The 26,701-nt window shown below is 40.1% G+C and overlaps 1 protein-coding gene across 3 annotated transcripts in view; it reads left to right on the top strand.

The window, feature by feature from the left end:
* cald1a (caldesmon 1a) overlaps positions 1–26,701 on the top strand; it is a 190,943-nt gene that overhangs the window by 87,167 nt on the left and 77,075 nt on the right. For 2 of the 3 annotated variants that reach the window (XR_008632167.1, XM_055153474.1), the window contains exons 1-2: positions 2,142–2,263; positions 7,302–7,387. Coding sequence is in view for 2 of the 3 variants with exons in the window: in XM_055153474.1 (XP_055009449.1) it covers positions 7,311–7,387 (77 nt within the window). In the remaining variant the exon portion in view is untranslated. Of the gene's footprint in view, positions 1–2,141; positions 2,264–7,301; positions 7,388–26,701 lie in introns of those variants that run through there. The other variant, XM_055153475.1, reaches the window with a different exon arrangement.

The following is a 26,701-nucleotide window of genomic DNA, read 5'->3' as shown; positions in this document are numbered from 1 at the left end:
ATGCCTGAACCTCCTATCTTACATTCCCCACATCCAGAGCAAAGCACTAATTCACTGTAATGTCTATTTTCATTCACTATTGAACTCCTATTGCTGTACCTGGGGATCATTTTGTCTAATAACATTTTGGCTTAATCTCTTCTCCAAACAATTACCCATTAAAGTCTCTCATTATCTGCTTCATAAATCAAATTTTAGTCACATTAACTACAAAATGTAACTTTTTTCTTGCCTTTCTATTATTCCTGCCTCCCTCTGCGTTCCTGTATCCGAGCACCTTGTCTCCTGTACTTATTGCTCTCATTTAGTCTTAATTATAGTTCGAATAGGCCAATATCCCTGTGCCAAATGCTACCTCCTGCTTCGTGAATGACACAAGGCGCAGGTCTTAACAGAAAAAGGAAATGATTGTGGTATTTTAAGCATCTCTCTGAGGGAGTAATAAAAAAGTACAGTGGAAGTTGTGGATGTGTTTACAATACTGATAACTTGTTTGAAAAGTTATACTGCAGTGTTCATTTATTCACATTATCTGTATCAGTTCTTCTCTAACGGTCCATTAGTTTTCATGTTACACCAAGTCTGTTATAATGTTGTTTCCTCATCAAAAACATACCTGGACTTGTGTTCTTCTCTGTTCCATCTTGTCATGTGGTAACACAGGAATGTCTCCATTGTACTTTAAGACTCCATAAACTTTCACTGGAATCATTTGGATAATTTCAGCCTTGGAATTGTCAATCTTTACTAAAGAAAAGGTAAAAGGTAGCTGTTAAAGGGACAGTCTGGACTTTTGGACATAGGGCCTCTTTTCCTAGTGAGCCGGAGTGTTGGAGACGTGTGAAGACAATTTTTTAAATATTCCATCCAGTCCTTGTATTTGCAGAGGTCACTGGTGTTAGGCTAGTGCATGTCAATGGCCATAGTTATCCTGCCACTGTCAATGTGAATGTCTGTGTCGATAGAATAATTTTAAAAGTAAGACCAACCTTGCATTTCAATTTAGGATTTAGGATGGTTGTACTTCCTGATGAAAGCTTGGCAGTGGTGGATTAATATCAACTAGCACCTATCTTACTGGCAAAGTACAATTCTGTTGCTGATGAGAAAATAGTCCCTCAACATGTGACAATTCATGCGATGTAAGGTTAGTTTTTTTCAAACATTATTATATCAACACACAGAGATTTTCATTGACAGTCTGGTGTGATAATAGATTTGTTTTGGGTGTTTTGTGGAGTGGGTAAGACTGTTTTTAGTGGCAGGATAACTATGGCCATTGACATGCACTAGCCTAACACCAGCGACCTCTGCAAATACAAGGACTGGATGGAATATTTTTAAAAAGTGTCTCCACACGTCTCCAACACTCTGGCTCACTAGGAAATGAGGTCCTATGTCCAAAATTCCAAACTGTCCCTTTAACTTGAAAACTACCATTACATGACATCACACGGTGGAACAGAGCATTTTGAGCCTTGGAGATGTAGACAGACGAATAATAAAATATTACTCTAGCCTGTGTAATTAAAACAAAACACAACTCCGAATATGTTTTTTGATGAGGTAACAACATTATAACATGCCTTAACGCTCACAAGAGTTCATTTTGGGTAATATAGGCCCTTTAAATATTTTAATAAAAGCTGCAGATAGCTGTACCTTGCAACACAGCAATATCATAGTAGATATGTGCAATTATGGTAGTTAGATGGTAATTACAACTACACAAACAGGATGCATCTGTCATTTTATGTTATTTCTTGGTAATGTAATTTATCTTTAAACTTGTAGGAAACTCCAAATTACCAGGAAACATTATTTGTACTTTTGATAATAATGTAACAATATGAAAACAGGAAAATGCACTTATCCCCATTATGCAACTATGTTAAATTAAGTTCAAAAGCTACAAATTATTTCAGCGTAAGTCCCACAAGACCCATCGATACAACTGCCTCGAAACAAAGGAAGAACTCGAGTACAAAATGTCTCTTTATGTCTAAGTTTGGTAAACAAGACAGGAAAAGTTTGCTGTCCTGATATGGAGAGGAGGAAGAGGGCAGGGAGAGGAGGGGCTGTTGGGGGGTTGAGGAGGAAGAGTCTATGGGATGTGGGCGGGGCCATAACGCAGAGGAAAGGAGACAGTATTTTGCCCATAGACCAGAGAGGACTGTGGGAAACTTGGACTTCTCTATTGAATTTTCATGGACAAGGCTTTGTTTGGAGCTGGCATGTTGTGAAGTTTCAAGGCTAACTTAAGGTACATGTTGCTGTACTATTCTTAGTATTCATGCATTTGTGTAGCTCTACATGTGTGCACTTTTCAGTCATGTTTAGTGGTGATTGTATTTTGGCTGTTTTCTGTTAAAGGTCCTACATTATATTACACAAATTTGACTCTTGTGAGCTTTAAGCCATGTTATAATACTCTTAACTTCTCAAAAACATATGTGGAGTTGTGCTTTGTTTCATTCACACATGTTTGAGTAAGCTTTTATTACTAGTCTGTCTACATCTCCAAAGCTCAAAATGCTCTGTAATGATCCAAATGATTCTACTGATGGTGTGTGGACTTTAAAAATACAGTGGCTTACTTCCTTTATTACCACGTGACATCACAAGGTGGCATGTTTTCGATTTGCGTGAAGAAATAAGCCTAAATTTGCTAGGTTTGTGCATTAAACATGTGTGAATGAAACAAAACACAACTCCAGGTATGTTTTTGGTGAGGAAGTAACATTTTAACATATATCAGAAAATGGTGTAATATGGGCCTTTTAAGCCATTTATCGATTAATCGGTCGAATGGTGTCTTAGTTGACCACATTTTTTATTAATCAAAGAATCACTTTATTTAGATTTTTTTTCTTTTGGTATTTATGTATAAAAAGGCAGATTAAACTCATGATTTACAAGATTTATATGTTTGTCTATATAAATGCATTGTTTCCTATAGGACATTTTCTACGTAAATAGTTGTTTTTGCATAAACTCCCATGCAGGTGTAGTCTTGTTAGTGCAGTTTGAGTCAGATACACAGAGATACGTAATAGTTTCGAGAGTATTTGCCACAACTCGTTTTTAGTTGATCAGTCGATCGATGTCTTTAGGCGACGCAGAATTTCTATAGTTGACTACAGCCCTATAACTGAAGCTTTACTTTCCAGGAGGGGGCTGGGAAACGCTAGCCTGATTCATCAGCCGGTTTCACTACGTAGAAACCATCTGACCTCGCAGTATTAGGATTCATTTGCTCGACAGTAGGCAGGTACTTTTTTTATTTCACCAGCCGCTGCTATTTGGTCGAGATGTATGTAATGCCCTGAACGCTCAGTGGTGTCCAAGTAATTGCTGGCTTCACAGCTCTTCGCTGATTGGCCGGTGCGTGGTCAAAAACATTCAGGATTCTTGTAAACCATCTAGTGTGTTCCGATTCCTGACCTAGTCGCTGGAGAGAAATTAAATTTTGTGGAGGCATTAGGGGACACCAGCCTGGCTAGAGAAACGAAGGGTCCCTCATGATTCGATACAGCACTTGATACATGGCTCACGATATGATCACAATATTATCACAATATGGCAATATATCGATATTTTGCACATGATATTCTGCAGTATATCACTAGTCAGAACCAAATACATTTTTAACAACAAATACATTTTTAACAACACAACAGTGGTGGTTTAAAAACAGTATACTTTTTAAACCACAACCTGTGCAAAGTCATTATGGAATAAACTCAATTTTCCAATGATCTCAAGGTTGAGGGTTTGAATCCCACTCTCAACATAAGCACCACTGGTTGCGTGGTCAGATCTATTGATTCACAAGTTGGCGATGCGATCCCAGCTCTCACAGATGAAGGCTGTTGTTTGTGTCCTTGGGCAAGACACTTAACCCACCTCACCCCAGTGTTTGCGTACACTGGTATGTGAAAGTCTGTGTGAATGGGTGAGTGGTGTGAAGTATTTTGAGTGTCTTGAAGGTGGAAAAGCACAATGTAGTTTAATAAAAATATATCAAAAAATGCTCCTGGCGATATATCAATATGTACCACCAAATTTAGTATCACGATATATTGGTATTTCAATTTCTCATCATGATAATTACTATATCTACTTAATACATGATACCTGGAATAATATATTTTGGGGCTCAGTTATAATCTTTTGTGTACATTTTCTTTGCATTAGTGATAAGAATGTTGTTATAATTGTTGTTATACAGTTTGATCTCAGCTGTAGGGGGTTGAATAAGTAACTTTATGGCTAATTATTGGTCTATTCTGTTGTTTATTTGTTGCATCTTAGACTTTTTAATAAGACCATCTGTATAAAATTTGTTTAGTGAGATTATCCTGCTTTATTTTATTGCTTCAGAGGCATAAAGTAGTTTCAATATTATTCTTTATCACAATATTTCTCTGTGGCATCATAAATCGAAACGTGCTATCGCGACAGGCCTAAGCGCTACTTTCTAGAGCTTGGGTGGTCTTTGCTCTCAAACCCAAAAGGCAAATCCAGACACAGCGTTCACACTGTCTCTTCTCATCTGACTGGATTAACAACAGAAGTCAGCTATCCTCCCCTGTCTCGCAATGTCCTTCACTATTGTCTGAGTTGCACCATTTTGTTTGTCTTGCTTCATTTAGCGAGCCGGGGGAATAGAAAGGAATGTACAGTTCAAAGTAGCTGTAAATGTTCTAGAACGCAAATTGATGGCGCATGAGAAATTGCACATAAACGTTTCATAATAACGTTTTTCTTCTCCCTTTTCACGTATTTTGTGTTACTTTTGACAGACCACAAACACCAGGGCGAGGTGATGGATCGCATTTAAAAGGGTGGATTTCAACATGGGAAATTTATCTAGAAAGTTGCATTAAGAGTTGAGATATGAAAAGCCTTTAAAATCCACTGTTGGTATTGGGAGTAGATCAGAGCCGTAACTGTCAAACGCTCGTACTAACTTATGTCATCCAGTGATGCAATGTTTGTCTTTTGTGTTTTGATAGATGATACATTTTGTAATCTTGTCTAGACGAGAGCTTTACAGTCATTTCCATCACAATCCACAATATCTCAATGACTGTACGATTATACGAAAGTATTATTTGTGTTCTTGGGGAAAACACTTAACTCGCATTGCACATTTCTGCTTGCAACAGGAAGGGCATCCGGTGTAAATTAATGCCTGTCCCTGTGGTATCTGTTGATCCAAAAAAAACACAAAACTGAGAAAGCTGTAACTCAACTGTAATTCAACCAAGTGCAACATTTACTGGCACGTTTTAGCACATTTCTGATCTAGGACTATTGCAAAATTCTCATCTAATTATATTTATATTTGATCCTGACAATCCCTACTTGTGTTAAAGAAGCATTACGCAACTTTTCTGGCTAGCAGTTTGCTACCATGGAGATGTTATGATTGCCTGGAAAGTTCTTCTACTTGGTATTAAATTAATTGATCTAAATTGCATTAAACTGCATTAAAGTATTAAATAAAATGTATTTGTTATTAGGGGTGTGCAAAAATATCAATATATCGTATCATTTAATGTGATGATACAGTATACCCTGCTAGAGATTTGTTGTTTATTTAGAGGAAAGAAATGTTTTGCCTTGCCTTTTATGCGACACATTTGACATTTTCAGTTTTGATGATTAAAATGTCTGTGTTTCACATTAACTTTGCACAAGAAGTGGTTTAATAAAGACTTTTAGTATCACAGTCATGATTTAGCCTTTATTTGTTATTGAACTGTTTTGAATCAGTTTGAAATATATCGTATTGAATTGAAAGTGCAAAGTATCGAGGTATGTATCGTATCGGCAACTTCTTAATGATACCCAGCCCTATTTGTTATAGACTGTATGGACATAGCTAATCCAAATAACTCCAAATAGGAAAGGAGCGTGGTGGTGCTTCCGGCTCCATTGACTCTAGCTCCAATGCACTTTGTATTGAAAATGCATTGTCTCTCTCTCTCTCTGTAACTGCTGCTGTCAGGATCTGCATTTTGATCTTAAAGGGACAGTTTGGAATTTTGGACATAGGGCCTCATTTCCTACTGAGCCAGAGTATTGGAGACACGTTTTAAAATATTCCATCCAGTCCTTGTATTTGCAGAGGTCGCTGGTGCTAGGCTAGTGCATGTCAATGGCCATTGTTTTCCTGCCACTAAAAACAGTCTTACCCACTCCACAAAACACCCGAAGCAAGACGATTATTACATCAGACTGTCAATGTGAATGTCTGTGTCAATAGAATAGTTGTAGAATTAAAACCAACCTTGCATTTAAGGGTTTTATGTCTGAGCAGCAGCAATGTGTTGTACTTCCTGATAGAAAGCTTGGCAGCGGCGGACTGATATATGAGAAAATAGTCCCTCAACATGTGACGATTCATGCGATGCAAGGTTAGTTTTATTTCAAACATTATCCTATCAACACAGACATTTACATCGACAGTCTGGCGTAATAATCGTCTTGCTTCGGGTGTTTTGTGGAGTGGGTAAGACTGTTTTTAGTGCACTAGTCTATCACCAGTGACCTCTGCAAATACAAGGACTCGATGGAATATTTTAAAAAAGTGTCTCCACACGTCTCTAACACTCTGGCTAACTAGGAAATGAGGTCCTATGTCCAAAATTCCAAACGGTCCCATTAAAATGTTCATATTAACCCACCCTACATGATCCAGGTGTTTTTTATTTTGCCATTTTGACCATAAATCAATTCTTACTCTTTAACTCTGCTCCTAATTCGCCTTGGTGAGCTTCATTTGACTGGAGCCGAACTCTGTGGGTGACATCACACTCCCTTAGTCCACTTTTTTATGGAGTCTATGATTCAAAAGCATACAAAATGAGAACAATGAGAAAGATTTAACTCAAATGGAACTCCACCAAGCGCAACAGTTCCAGGCGCAAGTTCTGCAAAATTATCATCTGATCATTGACAAAACCCAACACCCAACGTCGTACTCGACTTCTTTATACAGTCTATGATATTTTTATTACATTATGCATTCTTACTGCGAGTGGGACTGCCTCTCCACAGATCTGACCTTTACCTTAACCTTAGCTTGTCACCACACCGTTGAACATTCTATAGGAAGAAATAACATATAGCTCCCCTTAACGTTACAATGTTCTGAGCTATCCTCCCGAGTCTTTCAAACACACCCAGTATTGAGCGTGCATTCTTCTAGTGCCATGTTCCCACAGCTCCGTTTTGTAACATTCTTCCTCGGTACAACTGTGTTTACATTGTGCTGCTGCTCTACCCCACAGGGAACCGCCATGGAGGAAATGGACTTTGAGCGGCGCCGTGAGCTCCGGAGGCAAAAGCGCGAGGAGATGCGACTGGAAGCGGAGAGGTACGATCCAAATTACTGTCTCGATTAGCACTTTTAGGACGCCGATTCCCCTAACGGAACTCCGAGCAGCGGTCCGTCTTTGTACCTCTCATTAGCTGATACCCCGTGCCGACAGAGGGGGCGACGTTGCTCTCAATTAAAGGGTGTAATAAGGGCCCATTTGTCAGGGAGTGCATTGATGTTGGAGCCGGAGCTGGAAGTGCGTTAATGGCTTCGATGGACCCTCCTCTCTTTTGGTCTTTTACGACATCGCTCAGCAAATATTGGCTTCCCCCGGCCTGGTGCAGAGTGGGAGAAAAAGGTTGATAAGAAATCTGATAAGCGATGTGATGACCTTTAAGTGGGAATGCTCAATCAAATACTCCCTCTCTCCTCCTCCTCTCCTCTCTCCGCCCCTCTTTCGTTTCTCTGCCCTCCCTCTCTTGCTCTCCCACAGTCTCTCTATGATTTTCGTCCCCTCTCCTCCTCCTCCTGTCCACTTCCCTTCCCTGCCTCTTTCTCTCTCTCTTCTCTCATTGGCTGTTTTCTCCCTCTCTTCCTCCAATTCTCTCCTTCCTGCCTCTCTGTCTTTCACTCTTTCTCTCTCTCTCCCTCCCGCTCTCATCTTCCTCTCTCCATGCCTTGTCCCTGTCTCTCATTGACTCTTTCTCTCTCCCCCTCTCCTCTTTCTCTCCCATTTTCTCCATCTCTCTCTCCCCCTCCCTCTCTCTCACTCCCTCACTGGCTTTGTTCTCTCCCTCTTCCTCTCTCTTTCTTTCTCAACCTATTTTCTCTCCCTCTCTCTCTTCCTCCCTCTCTCTCTCTCCGTTTCTCTCTCTGTTTCTCACCCTCTCTTGCTCCTCTTCTCTCTTTGGCTGTTTTCTCCCTCTCTTCCTCCCCCTCTCTCCTTCCTGCCTCTCTATCTTTCACTCTTTCTCTCTCTCTCTCTCCCTCCCTCTCTCATTTTCTTCTCTTCCTGCCTTCCCCTGACTGTCTCTCTCTCTTTCTGTCTTGACTCTTTCTCTCTCCCCCTCTCCTCTTTCTGTCCCATTTGCTCCCTCTTTTTTCTCTATCTCCCCCCCCTTCCTCTCTCTCTTCCTCCCTTTCTCTCCCGCTCTCATCTTCCTCTCTCCCTGCCCCCTCTTCTCTTTCTTCCTCTCCTCTTTCTTTCATTTCTCTCTCTGTCTCTTTTTCCATCTCTCTCTCTTTCCCCCCCCTCTCTCTCTCCACTGCCCATCTCTCTCCCTCTTTCTCTCTCTGTTTCTCTCTCTCCTTGACTCTTTATCTCTGCCCCTCTCCTCTTTCTCTCTGATTTTCTTTCTCTTTCTCCATCTCTCTCTCTTTCCCCCTCCCTCCCTGGCTTGTTCTCTCCCTCTTCCTCTCTCTCTCTTTCTCTCTCAATCTATTTCCTCTCCCTCTCTCTTCCTTCCTCCCTCTCTCTCTCCTCTTCCTTCTCCCCCTGTCTTTCTCTCTCTTTGGACTCTTTCTCTCTCCCCCTCTCCTCTTTCTCTTCCATTTTCTCCCCCTTTCTCCATCTCTCTCTCTCCTCTCCCTCTCTCTCACTCCCTCACTGTCTGTGTTCTCTTCTCTCTCTCTCTCTCTTTCTCTCTTTACCTACTTCCTCTTTCTCTCTCTCTTGCCCCCTCTCTTTCAGCCCCCTTCGCCATCTCTCTCTCTTCCACTCCTTCTCTTCTCCCCCTTTCCTCTTTCTCTCCCATTTTCTCCCTCTTTCTCCATCTCTCTTGCTCCCCCTCCCTCTCATTCACTCCCTCACTGGCTGTGTTCTCTTCTTCTTCCTCTCTCTCTTCTCCCCCAACCTTTTCCCTCTCCCTCCCTCTCATCTTCCTCTCTCCCTCCCTTCCCCCATCTCTCTCTCTCTCTCTCTCTCTGACTCTTTCTCTCTCCCCCTCTCCTCTTTCTCTTCAATTTCTCCCCCTTTCTCCATCTCTCTGTCCTCTCCCTCTCTCTCACTCCCTCACTGTCTGTGTTATCTTCCTTTCTCTCTCTTTCTCTCTTAACCTACTTCCTCTCCCTTTCTCTCTCCACTTCCCGTCTCTCTCCCTCCCCCTCTCTCTCTTCCACTCCTTCTCCTCTCTACCCCTCGCTCTCTCTTTCTCACCCCGCTTTGATTCAGTGGAAGAAATTGATTAAACTAAAGTTCACTTCATCAAAATGACTGAGTGCTAACAGGCCAAGTGCTGTAATCAAAAACAGTAAAAGGGTTTTTTTTTTTCAATACGCAGAGGACATTGCGTGCCAGGGCTTTTTATCTGCCCTCTTTACAAAAATCTCTCACCCTTCCAATTAAAGAAGGGCCAAACCTGAACGGAGATATAGCCCAAGGTCAGCAGGCATTTCCGAAACCTTTCATTAGAACCAATTCTGCGTTCAGGGCTGGCCAAACAAGCCTACTCTGAACTGACCACAGCTGAATACAGACATGTCTCTACAATAATTCATTTTTATGGGATATCAAATTCGTGCAGGGCATCCTCCGCTCCGATGTACAAGGTTGTCGCTCAAGGTAACGCCATGTAGACTGGATAAAGCTGACATTTATTATTAACATCTGCGCTGAGGAATTTTAAATCTGAATTTCATTTAAGAGTGAGTACCGGCACTGAATCTCACTCAACTTTTAAGAAATATTACGCAAAATTGTCACCCTCAAGCTTTTAAAGGGACAGTGTGAAATTTTGGACATAAGGCCTCATTTCCTAGTGAGCTAGAGTGCTGGAGATGAGAATATTCCATCCAGTCCTTGTATTTGCAGAGGTCACTGGTGCTAGGCTAGTGCATGTCAATGGCCATAGTTAGCGTGCCACTAAAAACAGTTTTACCTACTCCACAAAACACCCGAGGCAAAACAATTATAACGCCAGACTGTCGATCTGAATATGTGTGTCGATAGAATAATTTTAGAAGTAAAACCAATCTTGCATTTGATGGATTTATGTCTGAGGAGAAGCAGCGAGTTGTACTTCCAGATAGAAAGCTTGGCAGTGGTGGACTAATATATGAGAAAATAGTCCCTCAATATGCAACAATTCATGTGATGCAAGGTTAGTTTTATTTCAAACATTATTCTATCGACACAGACATTTACATCGACAGTCTGGTGTAATAATAGTTTTACTTTGGGTGTTTTGTGGAGTGGGTAAGACTGTTTTTAACGGCAGGATAACTATGGCCATTGACATGCACTAGCCTAGCACCAGCGACCTCTTGGGTGGACTATAATGTCTCCACACGTCTCCAACACTCTGGCTCACTAGGAAATTAGGTCCTATGTCCAAAATTTCAGACTGTCCCTTTAAGTCATGTTAGAATATTGTTACCTCATCAAAAACATACCTGGAGTTGTGTTTTGTTTCATTCACACATGTTTGAGTAACACTTTATTATTAGTCTGTTTACATCTATAAAGCTCAAAATGCTCTGTTCCACCTTGTGATTGAAAATTCTAGGGTTTAAATCATCGAAATGATTCACATGACGGTGTATGGAGTTTAAAAACAGTGAAGCATGTCCTGTATTACCACATGACATCACAAGGTGGAAGTGGGTGTTTTCTGTTTGAGAGAAGAACTCAGTCTAAATATGCAGAGTTTGTGCGTTATCATGTGTGAATGAAACAAAACACAACTCCAGGTATGTTTTTGATGAGATAACAACATTCTAACTTGGTTTAAAGCTCATATCATAGATCAGATCATGTGGTGTAATATCAGCCTTTTAAAAGCATTATTGTTTCTGTACCATCTATTCACTCCCTTTCATTTCTACTGTGGTCTTTATAAATCACATATCAATAGTCCCATTTAAGTAAACAATTGACTTAATTTAGCCAACTGAGACAACACTGACCAAAGACTTACAGTTCATGTTGTTGCTCAAGGTAACAACGCTTAGATTAGATGAAGCTGACATAAAATATAAGCATCTATACTGAGGAATTTCAATAATACATCAACATATCAAACGCCGACAGGAAGTTGAACCGGCCCTGACTTGTTGCTAGGCGTCAAAAACCCTTCGGCACCTATTCATTTTGTATGAACATGAATGTCAATGTAGCATAATGCATTTTTTAACGTAAGTGTGTTTTTCCATATGTCAAGATGGATTAACCGCAGACAACATCAACAGATCCCAGAGTACACTCGGTTTGCGATCAATAAAAATGGTTAAGAATATGCTGCAGTAGAGCTGTACTATGTAATTAAATCAGTTTTAAAAAGGTTAAAAAATGCCTTTAATAATCAATTACTAGTGGTGTAACGATATGCAAGTCTCACAATACGATATCATCAGGGTATGAACCTCGCGGTACGATATTTATTGTGATATTTTGTGGAGGCTAACAAAACTGTTAATATGCTGCTTTTTCCTCTTAAAATGCCTTGACAAGACTTAATCCAAAGAACTAAGACTTAAAAGTGCTTAGAACTGTTATTTCTTCTTGTAATCTTCGCTGAAATGGAGCAAAGGGTCATGGTCTTTGTAGTTCCCTCTGTCATTTTTAGCTACTGCTGCACCATAACTCTTCATTTAAGCAAAGAGACTTGTAAGTCGATATATTGTGATGGTCCAAGGTATTACTGTGAGAACTTTGACGATACGATATTACGATATTTCGGTTATTGTTATATAACTATCAATTAAATTAAACTGGAAGTGTTAAGAAAACTGTTCTTGTGTCCTTAGGCAAGGCACAAGGAAGTAGTGTGTGCGTGAGTGATGGTCGGAGAGGCTGATAGTGCAGATTGTTTTATCTTACTGAATATGGAGTGAATGAATAATGCAGTATAAATTGTGTTTGAGTGTCTAAAAAGAGCTGTATAAAGTTTAATTTTCATCTCCTCTTCCTTTGCTCGTCAATGTTACTCCCCCTTCAGAGCGCCATCGCAACAAAATGTTTAACTTTTGATGTTACATTGTTTTTTGTCGTTGAATATTCATTATGATCAAAATAATTGTGACTTTTTTGTTTCTATAATCTTGTTATTTTTGTGTGGAGAGTTCCTGTAGTCTTTAATGGTCAATGTGTGTTTAAAGTAGCACTAGGAGGTAAGACTGGGATATAGGGGATGTAGCATTGGTTCAATACGTTTTGATTCTGATAAAGTTTGTTGTTTTTCAGGCTAGACATTTCATTCTGGTTTGAGGTTTGTTCAATTGTACAGAATGGCAGTATTTTACTTAAATATATGTTATTTTTCTCTTTCCGTTGAGTGCTCAAAAAAAATAACAAAAAAAATGAAAGAACACTTGACAAATTGTGTGAGGTAAGACAATTCCCACACTTATATATTATTTATATATTATTATATTATATATACTGGAGCACCATCATTTACATTCACAATAACACGCTCTTAAAAGCATCCGACATTTTGCGATGCTAAATTGCTTGCGGCAGCTACACTTAGCCCATCTCAAAAGCATTTATGGAGAGCTTTGGAGAGACACAAAAGACCTAAGTATCTTTTGCAGACTTTATTCCATTTGTTACATTTAAGATATTGCAACATAAAGCAAAAACTGGTAATTTAAAGTGAATAATTCCACTTTTCTAACATTAAAGTTCTCTAGCTCCTGCTGTTAAATGTATACGATAATGACTGTACTCAGAGAATTGCATTGTGCCCGTAATGTCCTCTTGACAGACAGGCTGTAATGACCCCACGTGTACCCGAGTGTAAGAGGCTTCAGGCAATGAGCAGCATCAACATATTCTGCTCTATGGGAGTTTTGTAAATGTTTAAATGCCCTGGTTTTGTTTGGAGGTAAAAGAAACATTAAAGAGGAAATGCAGCAGTCTGAGGTTGCTGATTGTCTGAACTCGTCAGCAGCAGAACCAAGAGATATTACATTTAATTACTACATCAAAAATAAAAATAAAAGAAATCAACTTTTATTATTTACCTTAATGATCACGTGGGCATTTGTAGGGTGTTGTGTTCATTGTACAATACGGTATTGGCATTTTCTGCAGCGAGGAAGCAAAACTCCAGGTAGATTTTTTGTCATTTAAAAATCACACAAAATTGTGATGACAATATCATGTTTTATTTTTTGATATACTTTATTTTGGACATAGTATGACTAAAAGAGGGAAAGAGAGAGAGAACACAGAGCAAAAGCAGAGAGAATGAGAGAGAGAAAGAAGAGGGAAAGCAAAGGGAGAGTGGAGAGAGATCAGAAGGTGGAGGGAGAACAGAAAGAGAGCAGAGAGAGCAGAAGCAGAGGTCTGGAGCGTGGTGCTATGTAATAAGCCTGTCACAAAGCCAAATTCCTGCACATTAGAAGTGTTTACAGCCCGACTGCAGGGGCTGGCTCCTATAGACATGTCTGACTGCAGTCGTGTGGGAGCTCTCTGGTTATATACATTTACATAGACAGTGGTACAGTGTCATACACAGTGTCATACACAGTGTTATATACAGTGTTATACACAGTGTTATACGTAGTGCTATATACAGTGTTATAGTCAGAGTTATATGCACCCTTAAATGCAGTCATATACAGTGTTTTATACAGTGTTCGAGTCAGAGTCCCACAGGCCGGGTAAGTGTGCCCAGACTGGCACCTGGAGCGAGGCACACGCTCTCTGCCACCTATTAAACAGCACTCAAACGTATCATATACACACAGTTTCCCAGTTTCCATTGCTATAAATTAAGTCATTGGACAGTTTTAATGTTCTGGGATAACATGCTCCACTCAAAATTAAATCTAGACCCTATAAATATATCATGTCAGCCTTTCCATACAACTTTTGTATGTTAGTAATTTAGGGTATAAAATAGTCTACACGTCAGTTTCAACTATGCAAAGTTACATACATTTCTTTTTTTGTGTGTGTGGCCTCATTTCCTGCGTTATTTTGTCCTTCATACTTAAAATGTTGATATTAAAATAAAATTCTTCACCACTAAACTGTGCAGGGTATTTTAACAGCATTATCTACTGTTCTTAGTTGTTTTTGGCTACACATGGCTGCAGGGGCAGAGTTTTACAGTACTGATATCTGTTAGCCCAGACATGTCAAACTCAGGTCCGGGGGCCTAATATGGCCCGTGATATAATTATATTTGGCCCACGAGATCATATCAAATATGTATTAGAGCTGGCCCCGCCAGCTACAGATATACTGCAGAGACATTATTTATTTAAAATGTTATTATTTTATATCATGCTTGTTCTGAATTCAGTATTTAAGCAAAACTATTATTAAACATTTATTTTAGTAAGAAAAGGTTTAATATTACATGTCTCGAAAGAAGAGAAAACATGCAAATGTTGTTTAAATTTTTCAATAAATATTTAGTTTGGCCCACGACTTAGTCCCAGTTTTTAATTCTGGCTCTCTGTGAATTTGAGTTTGACACCCCTGTGTTAGACCAGTCACACTTCCCTTATATCTCCAGACCCCGGCCTCTCCTCTCCCCTCACTCTCTCCTTTAGTCCTGCAGTACTGCCCAGTTTAACAGCTCTATCTGAAATGTGGTTTTGGGCAGAGTTTAGGTGTTTAGTCCCGCTTTAAGCTCATCTCCGACATTTACTCAACTATTCTTATCTTTTACTCTGACGTCATCCAGCACATTGTCCAGTAATTGTCTAATTTTCAATTGTAGGGAGTATTATAACCTCTGATGGCATTACAAGGACTGCAGTGAACCTTGGCGTAGTAGTGCAATTTTCCTATCATTAATATTATTTGAAGTATCTGTTCTCTTGAGTATGATTTTTGGCTACTCTACCCACCTCTGGCCAGACCTGGAAACATAACATATATATAAATTCCTGCAGTCTGACTCACTGTAGTGTACATTACAAAGTCCAGTATTGGGGTTCAGCTAGCATGTTCCTGAGTGATGAAAATCGAACTCTGTTGCCATAGCAGTTAACAATTCAAAACAAAATATTATATCTCTTGGGTAAAAATCCTTAAAACATCAACAGGAAGCTAAAACTCTTGAATAAAAGTTTCCTTATGTCTCCTGCTCCTGGCCGTGGATCTGGTGATGAGTGTTTGACAAGCTCCATCCACTTCTCCGTCTACAGCTCGTCTATTGTTCCTCCATAGACACGTGTGTAAACCGGGGGCCTTCTTCTCCGTTTGCAGGCAAAGATCTGGAGCCCTGATGCTGGGAAACGCGTCTCTCCTCAGTGTTAATCATTAAATGGGAGCGTTAAGTGTTGTTCTAGCGCTGTGTTGTGGTATGTTGTGGTTTGAGTTACTGTAAGATGCATCGGAGTATGTGTTTGGGTTTGGGTGGAGTTTAGACTGCAAAGTAATTCAGCTATTATATTAAAAGGCCCATCTGACACTGTTTTCTGATGTATGTTATAATGTTGTTTCCTCATCACAAACAGACGTGGAGTTGTGTTTTGTTTCATTCACACATGTTTAACTCACAAACCCTGCATATTTAAGTTGTGTACTTCTCTTAAACGGAAAACACTCTGTGGTAATACAAGAAGTGCTCCACTGTGCTTTTAAACTCCATGCACCTTCACTAAAATCATTTTAGTTCTAAAATTGCCTAACTCTAGTGTGCAAAAGATAAATGGTAGCTCTTAAAGGGACAGTCCAGAATTTTAGACATAGGACCTCATTTCCAAGTTATCCAGAGTGTTGGAGACGTGTGGAGACACTTTTTAAAATATTCCATCCAGTCCTTGTATTTGCAGAGGTCGCAGGTGCTAGGCTAGTGCATGTCAATGGCCATAGTTATCCTGCCACTAAAAACAGTCTTACCAACTCCACAAAACACCTGAAGCAAAACGATTATTATGCCAGACTGTCGATGTAAATGTCTGTGTTGATAGAATAATGTTTGAAATAAAGCTAACCTTGCGTCGCATAAATCGTCGCATGTTGAGGGACTATTTTCTCAGCAGCGGTGGAATTGTACTTTGCCGGTAAGATAGGTGCTAGGTGATATCAGTCCACTGCTGCCAACCTTTCTATCAGGAAGTACAACTCGCTGCTGCTGCTCAGACAGAAATCCTTCAAGTGCAAGGTTGGGTTTTCTTCTAAAATTATTCTATCGACACAGACATTCACATCGACAGTCTGGTGTAATAATTGTTTTGCTTCGGGTGCTTTGTGGAGTGAGTAAGTCTGTTTTTAGTGGCAGGATAACTATGGCCATTGACATGCACTAGCCTAGCACCAACGACCTCTGCAAATACAAGGACTGGATGGAATATTTAACAAAGTGTCTCCACACGTCTCCAACACTCTGACTAACTAGGTGACTTGAAAAAAAAAAACATTTCATAACATTACACGGTGGAACAGAGCTTTTTGAGCTTTGGACATGTAGACAGACTAATAATAAAATATTACTGAAACATGTGAATGTAACAAAACACAACTCCAGGTCAGTTTTTGATGAAGTAACAGCTTTTTAACGTGGCTTAGAGCTCACAAGAGTCAATTTGGCATAATGTAAGTAACAGTATTTCTTTCTGCCATGTTGTAATATATACAGTATGTGCTTGGTCCAGTTTTTTGGGGGTAGATTTGATGGCTTCTTCTTCTACCTCTATCAGACATGTACTCATATATTTCTGCTGGAGGTTCACCCATCAGGCTACACCGTGTTTCTATTCACCGACATTGAACCAATCACGAAGGAATGTCTACTACTCTTTTTTTTTACTTTTTCCCTCCTCTGAAGAGTGTGCCTGCATGTGGAATTTTCCCAGTCAATTTAGTTTGCCAGAGAAATGTCAGTATCAACTTAAAATAGACAGGTTTTGCAGCTTTGTGCATAGTTTCTAAAAATACGAGCTCTCAATCTCCTTAAGGACATTGGCAGTGCAGCAGTTCAGATGCAAGCAGATATTGCCCGGTCATCCTATTTCGTACGTTATTGGAGTTATAAATAAAATCTATCTTTATTCAAATACTTTTTTTCACTCTTTCTCCTCCTCAGCTACATCTCCTGCTGTCCATACACTTCCCCGAGAGAATTATTTTTACCTCTGATTCTCTCTTGGTGCTACATTTCCACATTTTTTCGTGTCTTTTTCCAGTCTCTCATGTTCCTGTCTCACTATCTCGATCTCATTTTTTATTTTTTTTTCCTTTTAGTAGACATGAGGAGTTATTTGCATTTACTCTAATGAGCAATCCTTCGACAATTTAACCATAACCAACCCTCATATTTTGTGGTGTAGTGGGGATTTTTTAATTGGGGGTACGCGATTCGTGAACTCATTGATGTGATGAATCCCCCACCCCCCATTCACCTTCATTCCAAAAGCCGTACACTCAACTTGACATGCCGAAATACACACACACACAAAAAATACTCACTTTTAGTACAAACATAAAGGTGCCAGCCCAGTAAAAACAGTAATATTTGATGTTCGTTTTTTACTAAAAATGATGCGGAATCATGTTATTAACTTTAACGCCGTTCATAATCACCTACAGAACATCATATCATAGGCTAGAACACATGAACCAGGACTGAACCACGTCTAAACCAGGTCTAAACTGGGACTAAACCAGGTTTAAACCAGGACTAAACCAGGACTAAACAAGATCTAAACCAGGACTAAACCAGTTTTAAACCGGGACTACACCAGGTCTAAACCAGGATTAAACCATGACTAAAACAGGACTAAACCAGGACTAAACAAGTTCTAATCTTGGAGGAAGATAGAGAACACCGAGCCGTGGAGCAGGGTGTCTGTAAAGTGCGATTGGGCGACGGCTGCGCTTAGGTCCGTGAGGGGCAGAGCTCTGCACCGGTCCATTCTCATGGCAGCTAGTTGGTTAGCTTTGTCCATGTATATATGTCTATGTTTGTGATATAGACCCAAAATTAATCTTTCAAGTCATATTAAAGGTATGGTGTCTCTAGCTTCCGGTCTTTGGCACTCTAATTGGTGAAAAAAGTTAGTACACCCCTGAAATAACTGCATCTTTACTGCTGCATTTTTTCAGTTTTTGTTTTATATCGTTCGTCCTAAACTGTCTCAAGAAAAGAACTTTATGTTGTTGTTTTTTTTAAATCAGAAAATTGTGTAATTGCTCATTTGTCCAGGTAGAATTTTTGTTATTATGTTGTTTTTAGTTTTAATCTAAAATGCACTATAATTACATCATAGTGTCTTTTACTGTCTGATGTTGGAGGGTTGAATCATCATGACCATAAAGATTTAAATAAGACTGCTGCCAAATCATGTATCCTGCTCTTCTTATAATTTGCGAAGAATTTCAAATGCAAACGCTGCAATTATTCAAGTAACAGAATGTTCCCAAACAAAAACAAAAGCACATCCTTATCCTGTAGTTTAGACCTCTGCAAACATATGATTCTTTTAATATCTCGTTAGTTCATATTTCAGTTTTCTCTTCACGATCACGCAGCTGGACGTGTTTAAATTGTCCACTCTGATCAGAATCTTACTATTGAAACATAAATCTCAAATGCTTGTCCAAATGAACCATCTCTTCTGAGCACTATCTGTGATCTGTCCCGGGCTGAGGGAGGGGTCAGGGAGGGGGCCAGTGTGGTAGGACGTGTCCAGAGAGAGCAGCGTGGGAATGGGTCAGCGTTTGAGTCTCTCCCCCTCTCCCTCCACCCCTCCATCCCTCTGTCCCGTCTCGAGGAGGGCGAAGAAGTCTGTTCTCATGGGCTTTTGCCAAATTGTTTTCTCTGACATTTCTGAGATATTTGGACGTAAAGAAAATATTTGTACTTTTTTGTCCCTCCGTGATTGCAGGGCTTTGTGTAGCTCAGACGTGTGCTGTAGTTACTGTACTGTACTATACACGGCTGCTTTGTTTTGGAATATAACTACACTTAAAGTACTGATATTACGCTGTTTTCTGATCTATGTTATAATGTTATTTCCTCTATCACAAATATACCCAGAGTTGTGTTTTGTTTCGTTTATGCATGTTTAACTTACAAATCCAGCATATTTAGACTGAGTTCTTCTCTCTAGAAACAAAACACTCCTTGTGATGTCATGTAGTAATACAGGAAGTGCTCCACTGTGTTTTTAAGCTCCATACGCCTTCTCTAGAATCATTTGCAAAGACAGAACAAAGGGTAAAATGTTGCTGTTAACTTGAAAACTACAGCTGCATCACATCACAAGGTGGAACAGAGCATTTTGAGCTTTGGAGATGTAAACAAGACTCAATTTTGAGTAATATAGGACCTTTAAATACTGTATAACAGAGACCGCAGCATCTCATTGTTTATACATTGAGAGTGCGGCTGTGGTCCTTTAGTTGTTTAGACCATTGTTTCCCAAAGACTGGGTCTCAACCCTCAGGTGGGTCGCAAGAGATTTTTCTTGGGTTGCCTAGTCACAATCTGCATACAGGTCAATTGAATGTTGAAAAGAAAAAGAAATGGGCTGCATTTAATCTCCAAATCGGCGACTTATGGGTTCCTTTTATTGCTGGTTCAATGAATTGTTTAAAACTTGAGTAACACTAATAGTTCAGAGAGATGCAATCACTCAGTCAACAATAAAATATCCTCATTAATGTTCAATGTCAAATTCACCTTTATTTTGTGATTTTACGAAGAATGTCGCGAAGGTTTGTGACTTTTAAAATATGGGTCCCCAGAAAAAAAGTTTGGGAAACACTGGTTTAGACGCTTCAGTCGATGGAGTTTTAGTCCAACACATATTTTCATTAGTCAGCTCTCATTTTATTAATTTTACATTTCCCATACGCTATTTGAAAAGTTCAGATAAGAGTTTAAAGCTGGGGTCTCCTTTTTCCTCTGGTGAGCTCCTTTTACAAAACGAAAATGCCAGAGAGCTACTAATTTTAGTGGTTGAGACAAATTGCGTGAATATAAAATATAAGAGCCACTGTGAGCCTTATATGGGATACAGTTATATCCGTATAAAACAGAAACCACTATCCATTTATTAGTGCACAAAGTCAGGCATCAAGATCATACATTTAAATGATAATATGCATTTAATTTATCCTTGTTACTCAGCACAATGCGTATAATTACATAAATCCCTTGGTGAGCTACTTCAAAGCTACAGGCAGCTCCCGTGTTACAGGTTGGAGATCCCTGGTTTAAAGGAACAAAAGAGGCTCACCATGTGGTAACTAATGTCAATAACATGGTTGTTTCTAGTCCAAAACACACATACAACCTCAAATTTGGCAACCCAGAGAGGTTTCAAAGTTTAAAGTAAACAGATTTGAAATGAAATTATAGGTCATGTAGTCAGTTACCACATACTTTTAATATAAATTATTTTAGGAAGGTCTCTGGGAAAAGTGAGTCACTGTTTAGCACCAGAGTAAGTTGTTAATCTTACTCATTGTTAATCCTTTATTATTAGTCTGTCTACATCTCCAAAGCTCAAAATGCTCTGTTCCACCTTGTGATGTCATGAAGCTGTAGTTTTCAAGTTAATCTTTTGCTAGCCAGGCTCAATTTCATTTCTCTCCAGCGACTAGATCAGGAATCGGAATACACTAGACGGTTTGCAAGAACCCCTGAAGTTGTAGACCGTGCACCGGCCAATCAGAGAAGATCTGTGAAACCATGGCATCAAACTCAAGCACCTGTCTGGGTCCCTTTTGCGGTACAGCACAACAGTAAACAAAGCAGTCGAGGTGGATGTAAACGAAGCCATACATTCTGTGTTGGCAACGATTCCCGAGATCGAGGAGTTAAAGTTGGAAAGAGGAAAGACATTATTGCCCTTCTTCTTCCTACGGGATTTGACACATTATGTATGTCACGACCAAATAGCAGCGATTGGTTAAATAAAAAAGTCGAGCGAACGAATCATAACGCTGCCAGGTCACACAGTTTCCACAAAGTGAAACCGGCTGATGAATCAGGCTAGGCAGTTCCAGGGTTGAAATTATTAGTCAAATGATTCTAATGAAAGCCCATGGAGTTTAAAAACACAGTGGAGCACCTGCCATCACAAGGCGGAAAAGAGAGATTGCCTTTAGTGAGAAGAACTCGGCCTAAATATGCAGAATATGTGCATTAAACTTGAGTGAATGAAACAAAACAAAACTCCACGTGTGTTTGATGAGGAAACAGCATGATGACAAACCTCAAAAACTAGCAGAATATAACACCTTTAAGTCATTAAGTACTCTCCACTGTCCTTTTACTTTTCTACAGCTCTACATTCACTGTTGAAGTAACTGCAAGTTTCCATATTCTCTCTGCTGAACATGCCTGACTACCTCTTCCACATCTGTATAGAAACCTCCAGATGCAAAAGTCATTAAGCTTTTACAACATCTCTGTGTATAAACTATGGGGCTCTATATTAGCTGTCATTCAACGTGCTTTTATTAGGAGCAGCTCAGGGCCACCCAAGCTCCTGGCATACAGCTTTATACAGTACTGCATTCTGACAGACACACATACCTGACGTTTATAACCATGTCTAAACACTACTCCGAACAGGAAACTGAATTTGATCAAAAGTGCAGATTGTTGTTTCTTCTTTCCTATTACATGCGTTTTCATTTTCTTTCCTTACATCCTCTGGTCCCTCCCCCCGTCTCCAGTCGCCAGGCCGGTAGACTGTGGGGCCTAGTGGAGGATATTTGGGATATTAAACCGGCAGTTGTGTATGCGGCGCTGTTAGTCTGTGATTGACGGCAATGCTAATTCAGCTTTTAGGAGTTTGTTCTGCTCTCCTGCTGAGGAATATTTAACCCTGAGATTGAAGCTGCCACAGACATACCGTTTAGAATAGTCTGAAATGAATATATGAATAGTCTGACTGAGTGCACAGATCTTTGCTAAGGTGCTGTATGGATTCTGCAATGGGAGGGGTGCAGTGTCTGGATCAAAATCAGACCAGGAATCTTCTAAAATATGTCCTTTTTTTTGGTGTGGACCTTATATGTACAGAGAGAGTAGTGACCGATATAAATGCTCCACATGCATTATTCTTCCACTCCAAACTCTGTGATGTGAGCTGTACTGTAGTCACAGCCACAGTCCTACTTCAAGCAGACCTATTCTGCAAAATTGACTGCAAAATTGAATTTTTATCCCTGTTTCAGTAGTTTCCCCTCATCATTTACTCACCCAGTGGTGTAGTGGGGATTTTTTTATGGATGTACAGTAACATAAATCATAGGCTACTGCACATGTGCCCAGGACTGAACCTGGACTAAACCTGGACTAAACCAGGACTAAACCAGGACTAAACCAGGAGTAAACCAGGACTGAACCAGGACTGAACCAGGGCTAAATATACCCATGTACGTGTAAACGAGGACTAAACCAGGACTAAACCAGGTCTAAACCAGGACTAAACCAGGACTAAACCAGGACTACACCAGGACTACACCAGGACCAGGTCTAAACCAGGACTACACTAGGACTACACCAGGACTACACCAGGACTACACCAGGACAAATCTTGGACTTGAGAGAGAGAGGGAGAACCCCGAGCAGGGTGTTTGCAAAGTGCGATCGGGTGTCGGCTTTATTTAGCCCTGCCGGTCCTTTCGGCTGCGGTCACCCAACAGTCTAGGCAGGTGCACCTCCGGGCCGTCTCGACACTCAGTCCTGGTTCATTTCTGGTTTAGTCCTGGTTTAGACCTGGTTTAGTCCTGGTCCCCTCATGTCGCAGGTCACTATAGGACAGTACTGCAGATATCATGAGTTTATGCAGGTTGTTTTCACCGTTGCCAGTAGCTCCGGTTTGACATTTAAGTTGTAGCTATTTTACATTCACATTGGGAGAAGTGGGTGGACGGCGTACCCCCGCATGTTTGAGCTATCTTTAATTAATCTATTTATTTATTTTTTGCTTATTTTTTCAAGACACCATATTGCTGATCAATCCCCATTTTCACTGGCATAAACCCACTGCTCTGTGCTTACTTCTATATGATGATGTGTGTAGAATTTGTCTGAATCCTGTAGTCGTTTTGTTACAAATGCAAAAAATATCTGCTGCTCACGTTTATGGCGATATCAGCTCCCACTGGACACAGCAGTTTTCTAACACGGGAGTCAGTTTTATTAAGTTGTTTTAGATGAATAGTGTGAGCAAATTATAACACAAAGATGCACAGTTGTCATACATTATAGGTATATAGCAGACACAAGCTTCATAGGTCTCCTCCAGCACTGTAAGTAGGCTTGCCTTTCCGCAGATCCAACCTGCAACTTGGCCTTGATGTTTTTTGAGATGCTACATCCTACTGTCGAACACGGAGACAGGCATGTGGCGGACCCTTCACCCTAAAAGCCACCAAATGCAACGTTAAGTCTTGAACGGGGCTGCAGCTCATCCTTATTGTAGCAGATGATTAACAATGCATTTTCAACTAACTGAGTGACAGAAGCGCGACTGTCAATCTCGTACCACCACCAGTTACTTACACACACCACATTCAAGTGTCTTGCTTAAAGGTACATTGTGTAACCTTTTTCGTGGAGAGCCCATCACCTGCTTCTTTGGATATGTCATTGCTCTGCTTTGTATATTCCACAGTGTGACATTAAACATCTGTACCTTATAGTTATTCAATTACAAGTGATTTTATAGCTCAAAAAATATATATAAAAAAAAAAAAAAAAACAGGCAATCTGACTGTGAGCAGGGTTGTCTCTCCACAGATCTGATCTGTAACTTGGTCTGGTTTGAGTCTCCATGAAGACAGAAATGTTTAATGCCATTCCAGACAAAGCAATAACATTTGACTGACCCTCCACCAGAAAAGTTACAGAATGCACCTTCAAGAACACAACGAAAGATCTTGGTCCGAGTCGGATCTGAGCCTCAAACCTGAGTTCTCATTTACTGCATGGGACAGTGCAGACCTATATTTAAGTCTGATTTTCTGAAGTACAAAACTAAAATAACATTGACTATTCCCTGCAGCAGCCCTTGTTCGCTCGTGATTGACAGCGATGCTAATTCAGCTTTTAGGAGTTCACTCTGCTCTCCTACTGAGACATCTTTAACCCTGAGACTGTAGCCGCCAAGGACTCTTTTGTTCCATTTTTAGCTGTTGTCGCTCCCTCTTTCTCATGACATTTGCTGATGTATCTGGGACGGAGCGCTCCTATGGGAATATCAAGCAGTCGTTTTTATTTTTTTTTTATCACTGTTTTTATTTTCAGTCTCTTAAAAATACAACACTGGCATTTTAAGCATGGGTTAGTGTGTCCTTTGCTCTTGTGACCTTGGAGAGATACATTGATATTTTGGATATGACTATTGTCTGTGACTGAATTAGAAATTGCCATAAAAGTTCTATAAATTTCACTTTTTTTTCTTTGCTACATAATTCTATATATCTTACTTTACTTACTTAACAGATGTCCCGATTTACCCGGGACAGTCCCACTTTTTAGCCCTGTGTCCCCTGTCTCAGCAGATTTACCCAAAACCACAGACCACCCTCCCAGTTTATACAAGAAATCTCCCAGATGTCCCTATTTTTGACCAGTCTGATCCCTGCTAACAGTAAAGAGAGGCATAAATTGTCATTTCTTTAAGTAAGATACAGAAAAGCTGCTTAAATATGACTCCCATTAGTGCTGAGTGCATAACAATTTCCTTAATTATGCACTCATTGCACAATTTTATTATTAACAACCACCACAAACCGGGCATTTCCCAGTTTTTTTATTTTGAAAATCTGGTCACCTCATCTTACTTCATATATTTGATTTCTTTTGCATGTATAAGGAATGTAGAAAGTAGTAAAAATAAATAAAAGTTTTGAATGAGAATGTGTGTCCAGACTTTTGACTGGCTGTGTACTCAAACAATTGTAACCGGCTTTAGTTTACTCCTGCTAAGTTTCATTTAAAGTTGATTCAGCGTAAAAGAAACACATATTGCTGTTTTCAACTATAAAACGTGAACTAAAAGTTAAATATATTCAAATATGATCCACCCTGCAGTGTAGCCTTCACCTGCTTACAAAGAAAAGTGTGTAACCCAAACCTTAACTCTATCCTAACCCCTAAGACGCTAACCCTCATCCTAATCGTACCCTGTACCCTAGCCCCGAGCCCTCATCCTAACCCCCTAACTCTAATCTCTAAGACCCTAACCCTCATGCTAACTGTAATCCCCTAACTCTACCCAAACCCTTTAACACTCATCCTAACTCTCACCCCTTAATTCTACTCTAACCCCTAAAACCGTAACCCTCATCCTAACTGTAACCCCCTAACTCTACCCTTAACCCCTAACCCTTACCCCTAGTCCTCATCCTATTCCTAATCCCCTAACTCTACCCTAATCCTGAACCTTTACCCACTAACCCTCATCCTAACCCTTACCCCTTAACTCTATCCTAACCCCTAACCCTTACCCCCTAACACTACCCTAACCCTCAAGACCCTAACCCTCATCCTGACCATAACCCCTAACTCTACCCTAACCCCAAATCCTTACCTACTAACCCTCATCCTAACCCTTCTCCCTAACTCTGCCCTAACCCCTAAGACCATAACCCTCATTTTATCCCTAACCCCCTAACTCTACTGTAACCCCTAAAACCCTAACCCTCATCCTAACCCCTTAACTCTACTCAGCCCCAATTCCTTACCCACTAAACCTCATCCTACCCCTAAGCCCCTAACAATAACGTTATTCAGTATTTGATAAATAGACCGATAATTTTTGGTCATTATTTATCATGGGAACTTTTTTGTAGTAGTAGTAATTTTTATTTATTTATCTTTTCTACAGTATAATCAGATTTGAGCCGTAGAAGTTTGAATTATGAACTACATCCACACAAACTAACTACTCCACTGTTGTGTACTGCTATTTATTTATACAGCTCAACACAGTTTTACAGTATTGTACATTTAGACTTTAGACTTTTGAGGGGATGTTTCTGCTTTATTGTTTGGTTTCAATACATCCCACTTTAAAATTTGTTATTGCGACAGGCTTACTTTTATATTAAAAAAACAGAGCAAAGTATATTCCTCCTCTCCCTCCTGTGATCACATGTACAAACCCTGCATTGACATCACCGCTGTCACTCTCAGAGCTCTCTCCGGGACTTTAACAAACTCGTCTTAGACAATATTTCTTCTGATGCAACACAGAAAAAAAAGAGAAGAAGAAGGAGGGAGGAGGAGGAGGAGGAGGAGGGAAGGGGATGTGAGGAGGAAACCAAGAGGAAAACAGTTGTTCACGAGCTGTAAAATCTCCCATAAACCCCGGCGCTTCACCACACATGTTGTCATTAGCATGCTGCGGCACGCTCGGCTGGACGACCTCAAAGGCACAGAGCTGGTTTTCAGGAGCCGGGCATGTGAGGTCAAAGGTCAGACATACAGAGCGGTGCGG

The sequence above is a fragment of the Boleophthalmus pectinirostris genome, unplaced genomic scaffold, assembly GCF_026225935.1.
Source record: "Boleophthalmus pectinirostris isolate CB_2022bp ecotype Guang Dong unplaced genomic scaffold, ASM2622593v1 HiC_scaffold_18, whole genome shotgun sequence".
NCBI classification, from domain to species: Eukaryota; Metazoa; Chordata; class Actinopteri; order Gobiiformes; family Gobiidae; genus Boleophthalmus; species Boleophthalmus pectinirostris.
Note: the sequence above shows the minus strand (reverse complement) of the source record. Positions and strands in the feature narration are given on the sequence as shown.